This window comes from Carcharhinus amblyrhynchos, chromosome 31, assembly GCF_965287045.1.
Source record: "Carcharhinus amblyrhynchos chromosome 31, sCarAmb.v2.hapA, whole genome shotgun sequence".
Lineage (NCBI taxonomy): Eukaryota > Metazoa > Chordata > Chondrichthyes > Carcharhiniformes > Carcharhinidae > Carcharhinus > Carcharhinus amblyrhynchos.
In genome coordinates this window covers 17191096-17215438 of record NC_137354.1, presented here as the reverse complement: position 1 = coordinate 17215438, position 24343 = coordinate 17191096, and the positions used below count along the sequence as shown (strand labels likewise).

Sequence of the window (24343 nt, the reverse complement as noted above, 5' to 3'; positions counted from 1 at the left end):
TGCACCAAATTGGCATTGATTTCAGCAGGGAATGGATTCATTTTGATTGAGTTGTTGGTGGGTATCAGGCAGTGTCAAGGGCAGGGTGTGAGGGGGGTGGGGGGTGGGGGGAGGGGGGGGGCACCCTTATGACTTGGGGCCTAAAGGGGCAGGGACTCTGGGGAGGTAGATCGGTCAGGGGTCCCCGCTGCCACTCTGCGGAGGGATTGCGAGCAGAGGGAGGGAGGGCCGGTATTGGGGCTGGCCAACCGGATGGGGAATGGGGTCAAGACTGCTGTTGGGGTTGGGAAGAGAGAGATTGTGGCAAGGTGGGGGGGGCGCGGGGTGGAGTTGAGGCTGGCCCAGGTGTGTTCACAGGGCCAGTGTTCGGGCCATGTGGGTGTGGGAGGGGCTTGGAGGGCTGACGATGCGGGAGTCATTGTATATTTTTAAGGCAAGGATAAGTAAATTTTTGAACAATGAAGGACCTAAGGGTTATGGTGAGCGGGCAGGTAAGTGGAGCTGAGTCCATGAAAAGATCAGCCATGGTCTTATTGAATGGCGGGGCAGGCTTGAGGGGCCAGATGGCCGACTCCTGCTCCTAGTGCTTATATCATAGGACTGGCTAGCAATCGAAAGGTCGGCAGTGTGGGGCAACTGTGCATGTGCCGATCTTAGCACTGCAGATTTGCGCGTGCGCAGTGGCCCCCTCAGTGCGATGCTGCCAGCCTTTCGAGCAGGAATATATCCTGTCCATTGATTTTCCACGGGATTTACGCTCGGGCACTCTGCAGCGCACAGAGTGTGGGAAATTCATTTTAAAAATCCCTCTGTAAAAACCAATGAGATTTACTCCAGTTTTCACATGAATTCGACACTTTTTGGGAGAATTTCCCTGTATATTTTTACTTGGGATGTGAGTATCACTGACTGGGCCAGTATCAATTGCCCTTGAACTGAATGGCTTGCTTGGCTGATGCAAAGGACATTTAAGAGTCATCCAGTTTGGGTCTGGAGTGACATGTCGGCCAGACCAGCTAAGGATGGCAGATTTTCTTCCCTAAAGGACTCAGGTGGTTTTTAGAACAATCAACAATGGCGTCATGGTCATCATTATGCTTCTAATCGCAGATTTTTATTGAATTCAAATTTCACCATCTGCCCAGATGGGATTTGAACCTTGGTCCCCAGAGCATTTACCCTGGGGTCTCTGGGTAAGGTAAAGTGGCCATAGTCCCAGATGATCGTAGGCTGTTCTCCCCTTTTGAGGGGCAGAGCTGACTAGTGGTGATTTAACCTGAGGATCACCACATCTCAGGCGAGGGGCAAGGTTGAGAAGGTGGGGCCTTAATAACTAACCTTAGCCGGTACAGGAATTGAACCCCAGCTGTTGGCATCGCTCTGCATCTGGATTACTAGCCCAGTGACCATTCCAGTATGGCACTGCCTCCCCTTCAGATCACAGACACCCCATACGTATATTGTTTAGACTGTATGGTAAAAGATAATAAGGTTAATTAGTTTCAAAAAACAGGAGATTTGCAATGTATCCGTGGTTTGATCCAGCTGTAATGGATCCAGGTTCACAATGTCCATACTTTGAAAATTCTGATCAAGTGAACTTCTTATAGGAAAGTAATTTTAGTGACCGGATGATACAACATCACCACAAACTACCCTAGTGATGGCTCTTTTAGGGAATTGTTATACACGTTATTGCATTGGTTGATTTGTCCACTGGCTATAGTCAGTCCTGTAGCTGATTATCCTTGTACATTTTCCTTCTTTCCCTCAGGTGATGGAACAAGTGTATTCCCAGAAGGATCATGTCATGAGCAACCTGTACAGCACTTTGAACAGAGCCATTCTGTATTGCCTGTCAAGGCCACGACAGTCACCTTCTGACCTGCTCACCTTGCTGAATACTCTGAAGTTCCTACAAGAACAATGGGACATTGTTTTTGCGACATATAACTCCAGTTTGCCTTTCACTATTTGTCTCATTCATTGCCTTTGTCAAATAAAAACTGGAAGGTATGTATTGGGATACAGTGAAAAGTATTGTTTCTTGCGTGCTATACAGACAAAAAATATCATTCGTAGACATTTGGTCTCCTTATTTAAGAAGGATGTAAGTGTGTTGGATGTTGCTCAGAGGGGGTTTACTCGAATGCTACCTGGAATGAGTGGGTTGTCTAATGAGGATAGGTTGTAAAGATTGGGCTTGTATCCACTGCAGTAAAAGGAGTGAGGGGAGAGTTACTTGAAGTACATAAGATCCTGAATGGTCTCGACAAAGTGGCAGTTGAACGAATGCTTCCTCCTGTGGGGACTAAGGGGCACTGTTTTACAATGAAGGGTTGCCTTTATATAGGGCGGCACGGTGGTACAGTGATTAGCACTTCTGCCCCACAGCATCGAGGACCCCCGGGCTCGATTCCCAGCTTGGGTCACTGTCTGTGTGGAGTCTGAACATTCTCCCCATATCTGCGTGGGTTTCCTCCAGGTGCTCCAGTTTCCTCCCATGGTCTGAAAGATGTGCTGGTTAGGTGCATTGGCCATGCTAAATTCTCCCTCAGTGTACCTGAACAGGCGCTGGAGTGTGGCGACTAGGGGATTTTCACAGTAACTTCATTGCACTGTCAATTCCTCTGGCACTCCCAATTGATAGCACTCTTTGTACTGCTGCTGGAATTGTAAATAAAAGGATTCTGGTGTGGGGACTTCTGCCTTCAAAGACTTTTTATAGCACTTAGATTAGCTCAAGGTAATTGGGAAGAATCAATTCAGTTTTATGAAAAGGAAATCATATTTAGCGAATTTACTGGGGTTCTTTGAAAGGGTAACATGTGCTGTGGTTAGAGGGGAGCCTGTAGATGTATTGTACTTGGATTTCCAGGAAGCATTTAATAAGGTACCACATCAAAGGTTATTGCAAAAAATAATAGCTCAAGACATAGGGGGCAACATATTACCATGGATTGAAGATTGGCTGACTGGCAGAATTGAATTCTTGTCTATGTGTTGTGCTTGTGAAACTTAACCCTCCACTCATCTGATGAAGGAGCAGCGCTCCAAAAGCTTGTGATTCTAGATAAACCTGTTGGACTTTAACCTGGTGTTGTAAGACTTCTTACTGTGCCCACCCCAGTCCAACGCCAGCATTGATCATATTGAATGGTGAGGCAGGCCCGGGGTGAGGGCGGTGGGTGGGGGGGGGATGTTGATTGACTGATGTTAACTCTTATTCAGTCTGTAACAGAGTGCATGATAACCGTAAGGCATGCTATGGATAATATTTTGTGGACATACCCAAATCATGTCTACTGCGTCCCAGAGCTGTAAACTCCAGTGTAAACTTTCAGCGTGTGAACGCCTGTGTCGTTTTCCAGCTATCCTGATGGATTTGGTGTGAGGACAAGCAGCAAAAAAGCCCCTTGGATTTTACCGTCAGCATCAAGCAGCGAAGATTACGATGGGTCCTTTGAAGCGATCCACAATGCGGAAGGTAAGAAGCATCTGGTTCAAGGTATAAAGTGGAAGCAAGTTCAATTAATAAATTAGTAATCTAACCATGAGGAAAATGAAATAGATCACCTATACTCTTGCTAATATAGTAGGTTCGTAGATTTTAATTGTGTTACTGGTTAGGCAATATTTAGTGCTCACTCTTAAGGTATCAAGAGTCAATCATGTTGCATGGGATTGGAATCACATAAAGGTTGGACATTGTCAGGGTCACTGGTTCCTTTCCCTTCAGGACATTGCTGGTCCAGTTGAGTTGTTCCAACTATCTGGTGGATTTTATGGTTATTTGCTACTGACTGCCCCTGGTGGGATTTGAACTCATGTCACCGTTGTTGCCAGTCTAGTCTTTCTTTTATTCATTCTTGGGACACAGACATCACTGGCCGGTCAGCATTTATTGCCCATCCCTTGCTGCTTGAGGGCAGTTGAGAGTCAACCACGTTGCTGTGGCTCTGGAGTCACATGTAGGCCAGACCAGCTAAAGACGGCAGATTTCCTTCCCTAAAGGACATTAGTGACTCAGATGGGTTTTTCTGACAATGGTTTCATCGTTATCAGTAGATTCTGTATTCCAGATGTTTTTTTATTAAATTCAAATTCCACCATCTGCCGTGGTGGGATTTGAACCCTGGTCTCCAGAACATTAGCTAAGTTTCTGCATTAATAGTCAAGTGATAATACCGCTCGACCATCACCTCCCCTGGTGTATTAGTGATTTTATAACCACTGATGCACCTTATTTATCCTACCCTTTTGTTGTTCTGGGCATAAGTGTATAAAGACTATAAATGAATTAAATTTTGGTGCAATGTGTACTGGGAAATCACAATTAATGTATCTCACACTCCAGCCACTGCATATTTTCATTCCAGTACGGTGGCACAGTGGTTAGCACTACTGCCTCACAGTGCCAGGGACCCGGGTTTGATTCTGGCCTTGGCTGACTGTGCAGAGTTTGTATGTTCTCCCCATGTTTTGTGAGTTTTGTCCGGGTGCTCCAGTTTCCCCTCTCAGTCCAAAGGTCTGCAGGTCAGGTGGATTAACCAGGCTGAATTGTAGAATAGAATCATACAATCCCTATAGTGCAGAAGGAGGTCTCTCGGCCCATCTAGTCTGCACTGACAATAATCTCACCTAGGCCCTATCCTTGTAACCCCACCGAATCCCCCTGACACTAAGGGGCAATCCCATTCAGACCTGTTCACCATAACCCCAAGTATTTACCCCACTAATCCCCCATTCTACCCATCTTGGGACACTAAGGGGCAATTTAGCATGGCCAACCCAATTGTTTCTTTGTGTCCCAAGATGTGCAGGTTAGGTGGATTGAGGGTTACAGGGATTCGGCAGAGGTGGGGTGTGGGGGCTTGGAAAAGATGTTGAGTTGGTGCACCCCCTTTCTGCGCTGGTGACTCTGTTCTATTCTATGAATTTCCAATAACTAAGTGCTGTAGAGAGGTTCCTCTGAGTCATAGAATCATAGAACCCTACAGTGCAGAAAGAGGCCCTTCGGCCCATCGAGTCTGCACTGAACACAATCCAACCCAGGCCTTACCCCTATATCCCTACATGTTATACCCACTAATCCCTCTAACCTACACATCCCTGGACAATAAGGGGCAATTTTTAGCATGGCCAATCAACCTAACCCACACATTTTTGGGAGGAAACCAGAGCACCCGGAGGAAACCCACGCAGACACAAGGAGAATGTGCAAACTCCACATAGACAGTGACCCGAGCCGGGAATCGAACCCAGGACCCTGGAGCTGTGAAGCCGCAGTGCTAACCACTGCGCAACTGTGCTGCCCTTCGAGTTCACAAAGGCTGATGCAATATGTCTTCTTCAACGAGCGATGCCCACGCAGGTTTTGTGTTTTGTAATTTCTGCCATTTCTTTTTGGAAGCTCAAAAGGATATTATGGACTCAGTCGAGTGGGTGTGGAACCACCTCATGTCACAGAGAAGACAAGCCCTGGAGGAGAGCTACAAGATTGACCTCTCGGTGAAGCAGAAGTCAAATCAGAGTGTCATAGCCTTTTCTGAGGTCTCACCTTTGTGGGAGGAATCCGCAACGAAGGCTTGGCATCAATACATAGGTCAGTATGTCAAAAAAAATAGGAAGTACAGTCTTAAACTGGAAGGAATTTATAAGGGTTGTATAAAAAAAAAAACCCCTATTGCCCACCACACTGTACATTTCTTCTCTGCTGCTGACCAGAAAGGTTAGTTCCAAACACCACATTGTAAAGTCATTCATCTGTTACTGTAAAGTGGAATCAGACAGAGTGACTGATTTTTGAAAGCGGGCGGGATTTTCTGTCCTTTCCCACCACGATGGCCGGAACTCTACCACCGCACCCGCCACGGAATCGGAACGTGCGAGCGTCTGCAAACGGGAATCTCTTCAAGTGGGAATTTCCAATCTTGCCCGAGCAAGGCTGTAAAATCCCGCCCATCCGATGTGTTTTACGGAGGTGGGAGGCAGCCCACCGGTGATGGAATCTCGAGGTCCCATCACCGTTCAATGGGTTTTCCCATTGTTCGCACCTGGATGAAATGTGGGGGGGGTCGCCGTCAGCGGGAACGGAAGATCCAGCCAACAGGAATGGCCGGGGGAGTTTGGCCACAACTTCTTAATTTGATTAAAGTGAGGGACGTTTGCTGAGGTGGATGGGATTTTGGTTTAGTTTGAATACCTGGCGCCAAGATTCGCAGGTTTAGTGGATCGTAGTTGGATGTGAAGTAGAGCTCCCTTCACCACATCCCAGAAGAATAACAGCTCCATGAATTCTTCCCACACAAACCACCCTGCGCTCTTTCTCAGTGAGGCTCCCAGTTCAGTACTGATCTAATGCAGTGAGATTGTTGTTACTGCAACTCATTTCACGCAGGGCTCTTCCTGCCAAAGGGCAGGGGCAACATTAATCTTACCTGACTGGTTTAGGTCTGAATGCACGTTCCAAGATGGATTTCCCATTCCAATTCGCTTCCTGCACCTAGTGATGCACTAAGGCAGACTTTTCTCTGGTTCCATATCCAGTAATTCCCAGAACAGGTCGCTAGTCTGGGCAGCATGCTGGCATAGTGGTTAACACTGCTGCCTCACAGCACCGGAGACCTGGGTTCAAAGGTGTGTAGGTTAGATGGATTGGCCATGCTAAATTGCCCCTTAGTGTCAGGGGAACTAGCTAGGGCAAATGTATGGGGTTATGGGGATAGGGCCTGGCTGGGATAGTGGTTGGTGCAGACTCAATGGGCTGAATGGCCTCCTTCTGCATTGTGGGATTCTGAATTCTGGCGTCAGGTAACTGCCTGTGTGGAGTTTGCACATGTTCCCCGTGTCTGTGTGGGTTTCCTCCTGGAAATTTCGATTCCTCCCACAGTCCCAAGATGTACAGGTTAGGTTGATTGGCCATGCTAAGTTGCCCCTTAGTGTTGGGGAATTAGCGGGGATAGGACTGGGTGGGATTGCTGTCGGTGCAGACTTGGTGGGCTGAATGGCCTCCATCTGCTCTGTAGGAATTCGATGATTCTAGTCTGTCACCTTATAGCTTGAGGGTGCTACTCCACTTCAAGCGTGGCTGACCAGGAGTCTCTACCGCTCTTACCTCCACCCATTAGTGTGTTTGGAAGGATTTTGCAGGTTGATAGTCAACCTGTTTGTGTGTGTGTGTGTGTGTGTGTTATGAACGCACCTTTCTTGGCCATCAAGTCCTGGGGTGGGACTGGAACCTGGACCTTCCGGCTCAGAGGCAGGGACACTAACCCATTGCGCCACAAGACCCCAGGATAGAATGTCATTGTCTAACTCAATGTATATCTGGTGTTATATCACACAATGACCTAGTGTAATTGTTAGCTTCTTAGCTTCAGTATCATTGTTGTAGAACTAATGGATGTAACAACCCTTGTCAAGAATTTATGTTGCTTGTTGCCCAGGTATCCATTTCATTTCAATAACCAGCCTCACCCACGGGGACCTCATGTTGCAAAGTGGCACCATTAAGGTGAAAGCACTAACAACAAGAGACCACGATTTCCTGATATTCACTCCCAGGGAGTTGAAGCCAGAGGAACGGATTCCTCATTTGGACAATGCTTTCTGTATAGTGGAAGGCCATGTATAACATCCTACGGGAGATAAATAATGCAGTAGGAAAACAAATCTGAATTATCCATGAATCCAGAATTTAAAAAGCCTAACTATTCCCTAAGCTATACTGGAGGTTTTGGGGAAGATCTTATTCTCTTATAAATCTTATATGGCACGGTGGTATAGTGGTTAGCTGGGAATCCGGGTTCAATTCTGGTCTCGGGTGACTACCTGTTGCAAGTTCTCCCCATGTCTGTGTGGGTTTCTTCCCGGTGCTCCTCCCATACTCCAAAGATGTGTAGGTTCGGTGGATTGGCCAGTGCTAAATCGCCACACTCCCGGAAGGACGTTGATGCATTGGAAAGGGTGCGGAAGAGATTTACCAGGATGTTGTCTGGTTTGGAGGATGAAGAAAGGTTGGACAAGCTTGGATTGTTTTCATTGGAGCATCAGAGGATGAGGCAGGGGGAGCCTGGTAGAGGTTTACAAGATTATGACGGGCTTGGATAGAGTGGATGGTCAGAGTCTTTTTCCCAGGGTCAGTTACTCGGGGGGCACAGGTTGAAAGTGAAAGGGGGAAGTTTGAAAGAGATGTAAGGGGTAAGGCTTTCACACAGAGGGTGCTGAATGCCTAGAATGTGCTGCCGGAGGAGGTGATGGAAGCAGATTCTGTAACAACGTTCACGAGACATCTGGATAGATACATGATTGGCAGGGAGTAGAGGGATATGGACTAAGTAGAGGCAAAAAAATGTTAAATTAGAGAGGCATCTGTGTCAGCACAGCCTTGGTGGGCCGAAGGGCCTGTTCCTGTGTTATACTGTTCTTTGTTCATTTATTTAAATTATTCCTTACTGCCCCAAAGTTTGGAGGAATTAGTAGAGTAAAGTGTGGGGTTACGGGGATAGGGCAGTGGGAGGGGGTGGTTTGGGTGGACCTGGGTAAGATGCTCTGTCAGGGAGTCGATGCAGGTGCAATGGGCCGAATGGCCTCCTTCTGCACTGAAGGGATTCTATGATATTTTAATCTTGATGAAACCGTAACACTTTTTTTTTTAATCCCCTCAGCTTCGGAAAAGAAGAATTTGTTGAGTAAAAGTGGCCCAGGGCAGCTGCAGCAGAGTAAAACCGAGTGGCTGCCTGAGAGCCTGTCGACAGCCGTGCGTTCAGTCAGCAGGCGACTCTTGAAGGAGGCCGATCGCTTGTCTATGAAGGTAATTCACTCACTCTTCATCTCTTCCAGTCACATCGGCACGATCAGGGGTAACTTCGTTGCAGTGTTAATGTAAGCCTACTTGTGACACTAATAAATAAACTTCAAACTTTAATTTTAAGCTTTAAAAACTTTAAAGCGCTTTGAGAGGTACAGTGTCTAAAGTTTAAGTTTATGTATTAGTGTCACAAGTGGGCTTACATTAACACTGCATTGAAGTTACTGAAAATCCCCTAGCCGCCACACTCCAGTGCCTGTTCGGGTACACTAAGGAAGAATTTAGCACGGCCAACACACCTAACCAGCACGTCATTCAGACTGTGGGAGGAAACCTGAGCATCCGGAGGAAACCCACTCAGACACAGGGAGAATGTGCAGACTCCGCATGGACAGTGACCCAAGCTGGGAATCGAACCTGAACAGAACACCTTACCCAGGCCTACAACCTGCCCTATTCCCGTAACCCCACATTTTACTCTAAGAATTCCCCAAACCTTGGGACAGAGAGGGGCAAATTAAACAAAACCCTTTGGCAATGAAAATTCAGAGCTTTTATAATGGGGATGGTGTTTGTGTGGGTGTAGGTAAACCTAAATTTGTAACAGTTGTATTTCAGTGTTTAATTTGTGTGTTACATAGTAACTTCAGGATCTATTTGGTACGGAGCAGAATCCCAGAGTGTAGGTTTGGGTGAGTTTGATCTCCCCTTCGCATCGAATAAGGCGTCCTCAGCTTAACTGGGTCTACAGTTGGTTCAGCGAGATGGGCGTGGGGAGGGCAAATGAGCCAGGGTTCCCAAAATGCATAAATTTCCTTTATTCATTCATGGCATATGGGCATCACTGGCAAAGCCAGCATTGATTTATACTGTCTGGAATTTAGAAAAATGAAGGAAGATCAAAGTGAGGTGTACAAGATGATAAAAGGTATGGATAAAGTAGACGTGGAGCAGATGCTTCCTCTTGTGGGACATTCTACGACGAGAGGTCATAGTCTTAGGATAAGACGTAGCAAATTTAAAACAGAGTTGAGGAGAAACTACTTCTGCTAAAGCGTTGTGAATCTGTGGAATTCGCTACTCCAAAGAGTGGTGGATTCTGGGACAGTGAGTACAATCCACTACGATTCCCGTGGCGGGCAGAGAAAATCCCCCCCCTCCCCACCCCCTAACATGTACTTTTTGTTATGGGGGCTATTTCACTTTGGCCTGAATCACATTGGCCTGAAATCCCGGCTAGAGGAGCGAGAAAGTATTCTCACTTTTACGTTGCGGAGTGAGTGCCTTTTTTGTTTTTTTTTGTGTCGCCCCAGTGCAGCGGGCGATCCAGAAACTTGGCAAGAAACTTGAGCGGTGAGTTCAGTGACGATTCTTGGCATTCTGGGCCAATTGTGCAAGGTAACATAATTCAGTGGGGAAGATTCTGAGCGAGAATTCACACACAGGTACAAATGTACGCTGTGATGTCATAGGAGAAGAGCATAGAATATTCGCCCTGGGGTCTGTTTAATTATTTTTAAAAATTAATTTTGATTATTACAGCTGATTACACTTCAGCAAGCAGAGTAATTGTTATCTGTTAATTTATCCCTGGGAACATTTTGTAGAACAAGCTTTTGCCGTTGAAGGTTAAAGACTCCTTTAATGGTTTTCCTCTCAAATATATCCACATCATTAGTTCTTGCAGTGAATATGTTGCCATCTGGAAAATGCAGAACTGAGACATAACTCATGCAGGAATGCATGAAATTGGTGTTTCAGCGCCTCCTGCTTTAGTTCCTTGACAAAAGCTCTGTAATTAAGTAAATTGTGAACAGACAAAGCATTATTCATTTTGTGATCTCCCTTAACATGGAGCCCAGCGACAGCTTATCAAGACTCTGATAAATGACTGCGCTGTTGGCCGGTTTATTTTCTCGCCCTTAAATGCCTGGGTGTAAGAGATCATTAGAAGCACCAGTGATCAGTCTGCTGAAGTCCCAAAGTTTGCCTGCATCCTCAAAAGTCAGGACTTTACGCGACTGACTTTCTCAGGACTTGTGTTCGGAGGGCAAGCGCAGTGGTTAGCACTGCTGCCTGAAAGTGCCAGGGAGCAAGGTTTCTTCGTAGATGAGGCCTGAAATGCGCTTAACGCCCCCACGTCGAGCGAGCCGACGAATTGCAGGTTTAGTTATTCCCTGGATATTATCATGGAGAACTTTCCGATGCCGTTTGGCACCGCCCTTCCCAAGACCTTTCCCGCCTTTACCTCTACCAGACATCCCGCCCTGACAGCGAGTTCGATTTCTGGCTTGGGTCACTGTCTGTGTGGAGTTTGCACGTTCTCTCTGCATGGGTTTCCTCCAGGTGCTCTGGTTTCCTCCACAGTCTGAAAGATGTGCTGGTTAGGCGCATTGGCCATGCTAAATTCTCCCTCAGTGTACCCGAACAGGCACCGGAGTGTGACAATTAGGGGATTTTCACAATGGCTTACATTAATGCTGCAATGAAGTTTACTTGTAGCTAATAAATGAACTTTACTTTTGAGTTTGCAGCTACACAAACTCGATTCAATTCTTAATCTTTTAGTGGGATGGCTCTGCAACTCAGAAATTCTGTGTCCGTTCTGAATAGTTGATGGGTTGACTCATTGTTGCGGTTGGAGATCTCCTGTTTGGCAGCCGCCAATCTACCCTGTTTATCGTGTCAACAACTTCTCTGAAACACAAAATGCTGGAAAAATTCAACAGGTCTGTGGAGAGAGAAATGGAGGCTGGAATTTTACCACCTCTCCTGCCCCAGGCCTGGGGCGGGCGAGGTTCGCAGAACGGCATTCTCCATTGTCCTCGGGTGAGATCTTACGAACCTTGGGTGGACAAGGCGGTAAAATTCCGGCAAGGGTTAACATTCCCGAGTCTGCCTGACACTTCCTCCGAGACTCTGAATAAAGGTCGTACGGACTCGAAGCATCAGTTCTCCACCAATGCTGCCAGACTTGCTGAGTTTTCCCAGCTCCTCCTGTCTTTATTTCAGATTTTCAGCATCTGCAGTATTTTGCTTTTATTCCCTGAAACATTCCGAGGTAGAGTAAAGTTTAAAGTTTGTTTATTTGGCACAAGTAGGTTTACATTAACACAGCAATGAAGTTACTGTGAAAATCCCCTAGTCGCCACACTCTGGTACCTGTTCGGGTACACTGAGGGAGAATTTACCATGGCCAATACTCCTAACCAGCATGTCTTTTGGACTGTGGGAGGAAATCGGAGCACCCGGAGGTGAAGGAAAGTGTTAAATTAAAAGCGGAGGCGTTTAGAGTAGCTAAGAGTAGTGGGCGAGAAGAGGATTGGGAGAGGTTTAAATGTCAACAAAGATTGACAAAGAAGTTGATAAACAAGGGTAGGAGAAACTATGAAGCTGGGCTAGCGCTTAATATAAAAAAGGATAGCAAGAGTTTTTATAAATATATAAAAAGGAAGAGGCTGGCTAGAGTGAACGTTGGTCCCTTAGAGGATGAGAAAGGGGACCTAGTGGTAGGGGATGGGGATATGGCGGAGGTCTTGAATAACTTTTTTGTTTCTGTCTTCACGGAGGAGGACATGAATAATTTGCCGGATGTTAGAGATGGAAAGGTGGTAGGACTGGAGGGTCTCGATGACATTACTGTTACTAGAGAGGTGGTGCTCGACAGACTGGAGGGGCTGATTGTGGACAAGTCCCCAGGACCGGATGGAATGCATCCGAGGGTCCTGAAAGAAATGGCGGAGGTGATAGTGGATGCCTTGGTGGTTATTTTCCAGACGTCGCTGGATTCCGGGGAAGTGCCGGAAGATTGGAAAACGGCTAATGTTACGCCGTTGTTTAAGAAGGGTGCCAGGCAAAAGGCGGGGAATTATAGGCCTGTTAGTTTAACGTCTGTTGTAGGTAAAATGTTAGAATCCGTCATCAAGGAGGAAATAGCGAGGCATCTTGAGGGGAACTGCTTGATAGAGCAGACGCAGCACGGTTTCCTTAAAGGGAAGTCGTGTCTGACAAATTTATTGGAGTTCTATGAGGATGTGTCTAGGGCGGTGGATAGAGGAGAGCCGGTGGATGTGGTCTTTCTTGATTTTCAGAAGGCGTTTGACAAGGTACCTCACAAGAGGTTATTGCAGAAGGTCAGGGGGCATGGAGTTGGGGGTAGGGTGTTAGCGTGGATAGAGGACTGGTTGTCAAATAGGAGGCAGAGAGTGGGGGTTAATGGGTGCTATTCGGATTGGCGGATGGTGACTAGTGGAGTGCCCCAGGGGTCGGTGCTGGGGCCTCAGCTATTTACCATTTATATAGATGATCTGGAGGAGGGAACCGAGTGTATGGTGTCGAAATTTGCTGATGACACCAAAATTGGTGGAAAGGCAAATTGTGCGGAGGGTGGGGAGAGTCTACAGAAGGATCTAGATAGGCTGGGCGAATGGGCCAGGAAATGGCAAATGGAATTTAATGTTGGCAGGTGCGAGGTGGTCCACTTTGGTAGGAATAATGGTAGGAAGGACTATTACTTACGTGGAGAAAAACTGCAGCAGGCGATGGTGCAGAGGGACCTCGGGGTCCTTGTGCATGAGTCGCAAAAACCCAGCTTGCAGGTGCAGCAGGTGGTCAGGAAGGCAAATGGGATGCTGGCCTTCATAGCGAGGGGGATTGAATATAAAAGTAGGGAGGTCTTGCTGCAGCTGTATGGGGCATTGGTGAGGCCGCAGATGGAGTACTGTGTGCAGTTTTGGGCGCCGTACTTACGCAAGGATATTTTAGCCTTGGAGGGAGTGCAGAGGAGGTTTACATAAGAACATAAGAACATAAGAAATAGGAGCAGGAGTAGGCCATCTAGCCCTTCGAGCCTGCCCCGCCATTCAATAAGATCATGGCTGATCTGTCGTGGCTCAGTTCCACTTTCCCGCCCTCTCCCCATAACCCTTAATCCCTTCTCTTATCAAAAACCCATCAACCCGCTTCTTAAAAATATTTAGCGAGGCAGCCTCCACCACTTCAACGGGCAGAGAATTCCAGAGATTCACCACCCTTTGAGTGAAGAAGTTCCTCCTCAACTCCGTTCTAAACCGCCTCCCCTTTATCTTGAGGCTGTGCCCCCTAGTCCTACTGTCTTTTTTGAGCGGGAAGAGTCTCTCCACCTCTATCCTATCCATCCCATTCATCATCTTATACGTCTCAATGAGATCTCCCCTCATTCTTCTAAACTCTAACGAGTACAAGCCTAGTTTATTCAGCCTCTCCTCATAGCTCAATCCCCTCAACTCCGGTATCAGCCTAGTAAACCTCCTCTACTAGGCTGATGCCGGAGTTGAGGGGGTTGAGCTATGAGGAGAGGCTGAATAGATTAGGCTTGTACTCGTTAGAGTTTAGAAGAATGAGGGGAGATCTCATTGAGACGTATAAGATGATGAATGGGATGGATAGGATAGAGGTGGAGAGACTCTTCCCACTCAAAAAGGATAGTAGGACTAGGGGGCACAGCCTCAAGATAAAGGGGGGTGGTTTAGAACGGAGTTGAGGAGGAACTTCTTCACTCAAAGGGTGGTGAATCTCTGGAATTCTCTGCCCATTGAAGTGGTGGAGGCTGCCTCGCTAAATATTTTTAAGACGTGGGTTGATGGGTTTTTGATAAGCGAGGGGATTAAGGGTTATGGGGAGAGGGCGGGAAAGTGGAACTGAGCCACGACAGATCAGCCATGATCTTACTGAATGGCGGGGCAGGCTCGAAGGGCTAGTTGGCCTACTCCTGCTCCTATTTCTTATGTTCTTATGAATGTGCAGACTCCACACGGACAGGGACCCAAGCTGGGAATCGAACTCTGGTCCCTAGCATTGTGAGGCAGCAGTGCTAACCACTGTGCCACTGTGCTGCTTACCGCCACCGCCACCACGTGTGATGGCTTGCCATTAGCTGGTGGTGGACCCTTCCTGTCCCGTCAATGTTGACCAGCCTTTTGGGTGATCCACCCACCAGTCCACTGGCTAACCCATGTGGGTGGGGGGAGGAGGGGGGCACCAGAAGATCTCACCCCAGGTCCTGAACTTTGTTACAGTTGTCAGACTATCTGAAAATAAACTTCTACTCTCCAAGCCGAGGCTGATGGTCACATCCCACTTTACAATTGGCCCAAACCAAATGACCATTAAGCTTCAAGGCCATTTGCATTCATGCCGCCATCCTTGTCCTTTCCTCTCTCAGATATGCATTTACTGCCTCCGAACCTGCTAACCCCACTCTTTCTGGTAACTGGTCCATTATTTCAGTATTTGGGTAGTAATCTTCCCTTTGCCCATTTGGAGATGATTTTAAATTTATGCTATCCACCAATGACTCACTGGTCATTGCAATTAGTCATGGTCAGGCAGTAAGAGATAGTCATCTTTCCCAACAGCACCAGGGTTTTCTCTTCCTAACATTGCACAAGAGTTTGTTATTGCAACTTAATGTGACACAGTCACACTTGAGAGGCAGAGTATGCAGTGTAACGTTGTGCAAATTGCTGCGTTTCTGACATTACAGCAGTGACCACACTTCAAAAGTATCTCAAGTTAGCACTGCTGCCTCACAGCACCAGGGACCTGGGTTCCATTTCCAGCTCGGGTCTGTGCGGAGTCTGCACATTCTCCCTGTGTCTGCGTGGGGTTTCCTCCGGGTGCTCCAATTCCCTTCCACAGTCTGGTTAGATGGATTGGCCATGCTGAATTCTCCCTTGGTGTACCCGAACAGGCCTAGGCAACTCGGGGATTTTCACAGCAACTTCATTGCAGTGTTAATGTAAGCCTACTTGTGACACTTATAAATGAATTTAAAATTTATACAATCCTTACAGTGCAAAAGGAGGCCATTCGGCCCATCAAGCCTACACCCACAACATTCCCACTTAGGCCCTATCCCCGTAACCCTATCTATCCCTAACACCAAGGGGGAATTTAGTATGGCAAATTTACTTAGCCCGCACATCTTTGGAGTTGTACCTCCTTCAACAAGGCTGTACATTTTGCAAGACTATAACAGTGAGATTGATTAATAGCAGAAAAGTGAAAGTTCTCATCAATTTAGAGTTTTGCCACTGTGGGGGTGGTGGTGGTGATGGGGGGCGGAGGGTGGTGTGTGGTGGTGGTGTCTCAGCAGCACCCCCCCCTGGAGAAGGGTAGAATCGTCAACAGCAAAGTCTTGGTTCCACATTTAATTGCACAAATGCAGACTCCAGAAGTTGCTGCCAATTCCACTGGAATAGTGTTGGCAAACACTGCCGGAATTGCAATTATTCCCACCACAATATCCAGGCTATTAAGACAGGATGAACTCTTTGCTCTGTAGCTAAATAATTTTCAGTTAAGTTGTTTGCATTTTGAATGAAAGTAATGTCAACAAAGAAGGGCATTTTTTGTTTTAATTCCATAATCAACGTTCTGAGTGAGTGTCTTGACAATGATTCCAAGATGGGCGGTCTTCCCATTTCTCCTTTTGAATGCTGAGAATGAAATTGAAAGCAAGAAACTATCCCCTATTTTCTGGATAGAATGACCAGGTCTTCGATTCAGTCGTGAGGTTTATCCTGAACTCTCAAAGGCCGGAGCAGAAGTCACCAGCACTGGAAAGAATGAGAGAGAAATAGACCAGAAAGTAGGACTCCAGCAAATGTATCGAGCATTTGTCCAATGTACAATTGAATTTTTTTTAAACCTGTTAAATTAGTGTGTTATATGATACATTAATAATAAGTTGGGTTAGTGGAACTACACCATACTAGCTCAGAACAATGAACACGAAAGGCTAGTTTATATTTCCTGTCGATTATATAAGTCATAAGATATAGGAGCAGAATTAGGCCATTCAGCCCATCAGATCTGTTCCGCCATTCAATCATGGCTGATAGGTTTCTCAACCCCATTCTCCTGCCTTTTCCCCATAACTCCTGGTCCCCTTATTAATCAAGAATCTATGTATCTCTGTCTTAAATACACTCAATGACCTTGTCTCCACAGCCTTCTGCATCAATGAATTCCACACATTCACTAACCCCTGGCTGAAGAAATTCCTCCTCATCTTGGTTCTAAAGAGTCGTCTCTTTACTCTGAGGCTGTGCCCTCAGATCCCAGTCTCTCATACTAATAGCAACATATTCCCCAAGTCCACTCTATCCAGGCCTTTCAGCATTCTGTAAGTTTCAATGAGATTCCCCCCTTCATCCTCTTAAACTCCATCGAGTACAGACCCAGAGTCCTCAAACGCTCCTCGTACATCACACTTTTCATTCCTGGGATCATTCTTGTGGGCCTCCCCTGGACCATCTCCAAAAGGCCAGCACATCCATCCTTAGATACGGGCCCAAAATGGATTAATGGAGCGGTTTTCATAGAATCCCTACAGTGCAGAAGGAGGACATTCAGCCCATTGGGTCTGCATCGACTCTCCAATAGAGTATCCTATGCTGGCCCTGTCCCCATGACCCGATGTATTTACCCCACATATTCTCCTAAGCAGATCCTGAACAGATCTTTAGACACTAAGGGGCAATTTATCATGGCCAATCCACATGACCTGCACATCTTTACAATGACATCCATAGGACACCATTTTCCTTACTTGGTGTTTGTGATTTCTGACTCCACCAACATTGATGGAATTGAATTGGCCAGTTGGATCCTTTTTATAGCAAAGAAATAACTTGTAATACATTTTGTTGAGCACTTATCTTGTCACTAATTAGCATAAATGGTCAGGTATTCCATTTATCCAGCTATCTTGATTGGCTGAGCAGAAATTCTAGAGGAGCAGATTCAATGACTGGGATCTGGGAAAATAGGGAATGACTCCGAGTCACTCCAGAGCGGGATTCCTAATACTGCACTGTACACAGCACAGCATGCGCAAGCATCCAATATCACAGCCATTCATTACCCAAAGAAAATTCTGTCACTCCATGACTACAACCCCATTCTGTCTCTGTAACTTCCTCCAGTCGTATAACCCTGTGTGGCCATCCAATTCTGGATAGATGATGGCCTAGTGGTCATTAATCGCCGCCAGACTATTAATCCAAGAACTCAGCTAATGCTCTGGAGACCCGGGTTCGAATCCCACCATGGTAGATGGTGGAATTTGAATTCAATAAAAAATATCTGGAATTAAGAATCTGCTGATGAGCATGAAACCATTGTCAGAAAAAACCATCTGATTCACTAATGTCATTTAGGGAAGGAAATCTGCTGTCCTTACCTGATCTGGCCTACATATGACTCCAGAGCCACAGCAATGTGGTTGACTCTCAACTGCCCTCAGGCAACTAGGGATGGGCAATAAATGTCGGCCAACCAGTGATGCCCATGTCCCGTGAATGAATGAATACTGGCTGGTTGTGTAGCCCCATTTTTCATCTTCATGTGAAGCTGTGCCTTCTGCATCCTCCACCTTCTTCTGTCGGGAAAAAGATACAAAAATCTGAGGTCACATACCAACCGACTCAAGAACAGCTTCTTCCCTGCTGCTGTCAAACTTTTGAATGGACCTACCTTGCCCTAAATTGATCTTTCTTTACACCCTAGCTATGACTGTAATACTACACTCTTTCCTTTCCTTCTTTATGAACGGTATCCTTTGTCTGTACAGTGCACAAGAAACAATACTTTTCACTGTATACTAATTTTATAAGACAATAATATATCAAATCAAAGACTAAACCCTGAGCTCTGGAATTCCCTCCATAAATCTCCATGTTTTTAACTTTTCGGCTGGAATTTTACCACCCTGCCTCCCACAGGAATCGAAACGGGCAAGGGGGGGACAATGGGAAGGTCTGTTGACCTCAGGTGGGATTTTCCGGTTTCGACACAAGCGAGGCTGTAAAATCCCACCCTCTTTCACTTATTTAAGATACAGCTATCTCACTGGCCAGTTTTCTGATCACCTGTCTAAATAGCTCCTTACGTGGCTCGGCTTTAAGAACATACCTGTGGAATATTTTGTTGTGTGAAACGTGCGGGAAGGTGGCCACGTCGCTGGGCTCCTAACCAGGGACCCGGGTTCGATTCCCGGCTTGGGTCACTGTCTGTGCGAAGCCTACACGTTCTCCCAGTGTCGGCATGGGTTTCCTCCGCGTGCTCCAGTTTCCTCCCACGGTCGGAAAGACAGTGCTGGTTAGGTGCATTGGCCGTGCTACCCGAACAGGTGGCGGAGTGTGGTGACTAAGGGATTTTCACAGTAACTTCATTGCAGTAAGCCTACTTGTGACTAATAAATGAATAAACAGAGAAATGTTGCCTTATTCATCGTAAAGCTAAGCACTGGACACTTTGATGTATTTGTGGAAATCGAACGCTCCCTCTTAACGTATGAATGAGAGAAATTGGCAGCCTGTTTTCCCCTCATTGCTGGTTAATAGTGAACCATTATAGTTTAGGATATTGTTATCAGGAATTATCTTTTTGGTTCATTGTTCCGACGTTCGCAAGCTCACTGACACGGCATGGAAGACTGAATGTGCAAATCTTCCTGTGAATTTTTTTTTGCGTGAGCCTGCAAAGTTAATGAATCATTTGCATAATATGTTTATCTGCATATTACTGAGATAATTAACATCCCTGGTTATCTAATTAACTTCATTAAGTGTCTACCAACACAGTGCCATGAAGTTAACATTATGTTCTGCTATCAATAACTGTACTGTTTTTTTGGGAAGTAATTAAAATGTAAATTAGCATGATGTTAATTGCACTCGGGGAGGTTTTTGTGAATTGAATATAAACTTCCATACCTTTTATACTGATAGTTACATCGAATTATGTAGACTTTGCAGTGCAGAAGTAGGCCATTTGGCCCATCTGGTCCGTGCTGGCATTTAAGCACCATTGGAGTCTTTTCCATTTGGCAATATCAGCGTATCCATTCCTTTATTTCTCCCTTGTGCGCCATTCCGTCTTTGCTTCGTTACCCAGTTCGTTTGTTATTACCCGTAATGTGATCTGACCCCGCGCTCGGCGAGTTTTGTTCCGAAGCTGTTGCTCTGGTGGTTTTCCTTTTATATGTGAGAAATCTGTTATCCTGCGGAATGTCCTTATCTGTTTGCTTTTATCCGGGGTGGAACAAATCTGAAAATACAACTCGTTTCAATTTTGTGGTGGTCCACAAATATTGATACCAAAGTAATTCCGTCAGCGAAGGGTAAAGGCAGGTTAATCCCAAATTCTTTTGGCTCGTAAGACTGAGGGCTCTCATTAAGGCAGTAGAGGGATAAAGGGCAGAGTGAGGTTGAATCCCATGGTAGTTGACCTGTGCTGAGTTGGTGCTGTTGGGGGAGTGAGAGGTTGAGGGAATTTCTGGAGCGATGCTTGGTCAAGATCTGTGCACTGTTGTAGAATCACAGAATAGTTACCGCAGAGAAGGAGGCCACGTCGCTGGATTCTGGGGAAGTGCCGGAAGATTGGAAAACGGCTAATGTTACGCCGTTGTTTAAGAAGGGTGCCAGGCAAAAGGCGGGGAATTATAGGCCGGTTAGTTTAACGTCTGTGGTAGGTAAAATGTTAGAATCTGTCATTAAGCAGGAAATTGCGAGGCATCTTGAAGGGAATTGCTTGATAGGGCGGACGCAACACGGTTTCATTAAAGGGAAGTCGTGTCTGACAAATTTACTGGAGTTCTATGAGGATGTGTCTAGGGCAGTGGATAGAGGAGAGCCGGTGGATGTGGTCTTTCTGGATTTTCAGAAGGCGTTTGACAAGGTACCTCACAAGAGGTTATTGCAGAAGGTCAGGGGACATGGAGTTGGGGGTAGGGTGTTAGCGTGGATAGAGGATTGGTTGTCAAATAGGAGGCAGAGAGTGGGGGTCAATGGGTGCTATTCGGATTGGCGGATGGTGACTAGTGGGGTGCCCCAGGGGTCAGTGCTGGGGCCTCAGCTATTTACCATTTATATAGATGATCTGGAGGAGGGAACCGAGTGCAGGGTGTCGAAATTTGCTGATGACACCAAGATTGGGGGAACGGCAAATTGTGCGGAGGGTGTGGAGAGTCTGCAGAAGGATCTAGATAGGCTGGGCGAATGGGCCAGGAAATGGCAAATGGAATTTAATGTTGGCAAGTGTGAGGTGGTCCACTTTGGTAGGAAGAATGGTAGGAAGGACTATTACTTACGTGGCGAAAAACTGCAGCAGGTGACGGTGCAGAGGGACCTCGGGGTCCTTGTGCATGAGTCGCAAAAACCCAGCTTGCAGGTGCAGCAGGTGGTCAGGAAGGCGAATGGGATGCTGGCCTTCATAGCGAGGGGGATTGAATATAAAAGTAGGGAGGTCTTGCTGCAGCTGTATAGGGCATTGGTGAGGCCGCAGCTGGAGTACTGTGTGCAGTTTTGGGCGCCGCACCTGCGCAAGGATATTTTGGCCCTGGAGGGAGTGCAGAGGAGGTTTACTAGGCTGATACCGGAGTTGAGGGGATTGAGCTATGAGGAGAGGCTGAATAAACTAGGCTTGTACTCGTTAGAGTTTAGAAGAATGAGGGGAGATCTCATTGAGACGTATAAGATGATGAATGGGATGGATAGGATAGAGGTGGAGAGACTCTTCTCGCTCAAAAAAGACAGTAGGACTAGGGGGCACAGCCTCAAGATAAAGGGGAGGCGGTTTAGAATGGAGTTGAGGAGGAACTTCTTCACTCAAAGGGTGGTGAATCTCTGGAATTCTCTGCCCGTTGAAGTGGTGGAGGCTGCCTCGCTAAATATTTTTAAGAAGCGGGTTGATGGGTTTTTGATAAGAGAAGGGATTGAGGGTTATGGGGAGAGGGCGGGAAAGTGGAACTGAGCCACGACAGATCAGCCATGATCTTATTGAATGGCGGGGCAGGCTCGAAGGGCTAGATGGCCTACTCCTGCTCCTATTTCTTATGTTCTTATGTTCTGCCCATTGTGCCCATGCATTTTACATTGTGTTGACATTGTATTCTTGGAATGTGCTGTTGTTCATCTTTAACAAATTCATTCACAGGATGTGTCATTGGCAAGACCAGCATTTGTTGCCTGTCCCTAATTGCCCATGAACTGAGTGGCTTGCTAGGCCATTTCAGAGGGCAATTGAGAGTGAGCTATGTTGTTGGAGCTCTGGAGTCACGTGGGCCTCACAGCGTCAGGCACCCAGGTTCGATTTCCGGCACTGGGTCACTGTCTGTGCGGAGTCTGCACGTTCTCCCCATGTCTGGGTGGATTTCCTCCGGGTGCTCCGGTTTCCTCCCACAGCCTGAAAGACGTGCTGGTTAGGTGCATTGGCCATGCTAAATTCTCCCTCAGTGTATCCAAACAGGCGCCAGAGTGTGGCGACTAGGGGATTTTCACAGTAATTTCATTGCAGTGTTAATGTAAGCTAACTTCTGATAATAAATAGTCAGATGGGTTTTTACGACAATTCATAGAATCCCTACAGTGCAGAAGGAGGCCATTCAGCCCATGGAGTCAGCACCAACCATAATCCCACTCAAACCCTATTTCCATAACCCCACATATTTCCTCTGCTAATCCTTCTGACACGAGTTAATATAGCATAGCCAATCAACCTAACCCGCACAACTTTGGACTGTGGGAGGAAATCAGAGCATCCAGAGGAAACCCACGCAGACATGGGCAGAATGTGCAACAGACAGTGACCCAAGCCAGGAATTGAACCCAGGTCCCTGGCGCTGAGAGGCAGCAGTGCTAACCCACTGTGCTGCCCTGAGAAGGTGATAGTGGACCTTTCTCTTGCAGCCTGCACAGTCCCAGTGCTGCCACAGTGGCAGTACTCTGGCTCAGTATCAATGGTGATCTATATCCGAGACAGGAGTTTGATGTGAAGGAGAACAGAGAAGCGATGGTATTCTTGGCGCTGCTGTTAGTCGTCTTCCCGGTCAAAGCTACAATGAAAGGCAGCGCTGTCAAAGTAACAAAGCAGACAAAACGAATGAGAGCAGTGGTCAGAGGAGTGTTGAATTCAACTAGGATATCAATGATTGTAAATGGAACCCAATTGGAGGGTGAAATTTCAGCTGGAGACGGGTGCTGAGGAAGGAAATATGTCTGTGAAAATAGATCGCAGGAAAACACAGACAGACGAGACCAGGACAGAAACAAAACTTCTTCAGAGCTGACATACCTGGAGGCAAAGTCATAAGGGCCCAGTGACCGACTTGGCAACATTATTAAACCTTACCTCGTCACTCGCTGCAGTCAATGTGGTCTCATGGCATCATACAATCTGTACAGTGCAGAAAGAGGCCAGTCCCACCCAGGTCCTATCCCCGTAACCCCTCGCATTCACCCTGCCAATCCCCTGACACTAAGTGTCAATTTAGCGTGGCCAATCCACCTAACCTGCACATCTTTGGACACTAAGGGACAATTTAGCATTGCATTGACTCTGTCTACACTTCCTGCAGCCTCAGCAAAGCAGCCAGCATAATTTAGCACCCCACACACCCTGGACTTTCTCTCTTCCGCCTTCTTCTGTCGGGAAAAAGATGCATAAGTCTGAGGTCATGTATCAACCAACTCAAAAACAGCTTCTTCCCTGCTGCCATCAGACTTTTGAATGGACCTACACCCTAGCTATGATTGTAACACTACATTCTTCACTCTCATTTCCTTCTCTATGAACGATATACTTTGTCCATATAGCGCACAAGGAAGAATACTTTTCACTATACTAATATATGTGACAATAATCAAATCAAATAAGGGGCAATTTAGCACAGCCAATCCACCTAACCTGCACATCTTTGGAGTGTGGGAGGAAACCGGAGCACCCGGAGGAAACGCATGCAGACACATGGACAATGTGTAAACTCCGCACAGGAATCAAACCCGGGTACCTGGACCTGTGGGGCATTATTGCTAACCACTGTGCCTCACCGCTCACATCACTTATTTTAAGTACATTTCAGGTAACTGCACTCCTGAATAATATTACATGGGCAGGTACCCACCCACACCTGCGTCCATTGACTTTGACGGGACTGGAAAACCCCGCTAGCAGACGGGAATGGAAAACCGGGCCCATGGTTTTTTTTATTGACGTCAAGCGAAACCTCTTCACATCAAAAACTAACAGTTTCCGTAACTGCCCTGTGCAGTATTTAAGAAAGGAAATGAAACTGTTACTTCTCAGGGAATAAAAATTGTTAAAATTGAATAGGGAGCAGCAGTTGAGGATGGGATGATGTTAACATGCAGCAAGCATTGATCATAGACTGGAATCTTGAGTGCTAGCAAGCTACCTTTGAATCATTCACATTGCTAAGGTAGCACTCACTATTCATGGAGATATGGGGCAAGATTTGCCCCACAATCCGTCACGTGGTTTGCAGGAGTTGACCCATCATTGGCCAGCAGTGGTATCTTCTGGTCTTGTTGTTGTCACCAGGGTTTCCCGCTGAATGCACCCCCCTTGTCGCCTTGAAGCCTGCGGCGGGACTGGAAAATCCCACTGGCGTGAATGGCTGGGACGTTCCATAAGATACAGGCCATTCAGGCCGTTGAGTCTGCTCTGTCATTCAATCATGGCTGTTAT

The 24343-nt window shown here is 46.6% G+C and overlaps 1 protein-coding gene across 1 annotated transcript in view; it reads left to right on the top strand.

The window, feature by feature from the left end:
- wdfy4 (WDFY family member 4) overlaps positions 1-24343 on the top strand; it is a 262215-nt gene that overhangs the window by 113797 nt on the left and 124075 nt on the right. The window contains exons 35-38 of the mRNA XM_080215932.1: positions 1775-2013; positions 3372-3487; positions 5414-5605; positions 8670-8815. Coding sequence (XP_080072058.1) covers positions 1775-2013; positions 3372-3487; positions 5414-5605; positions 8670-8815 — 693 coding nt within the window. The remainder of the gene's footprint in view (positions 1-1774; positions 2014-3371; positions 3488-5413; positions 5606-8669; positions 8816-24343) is intronic.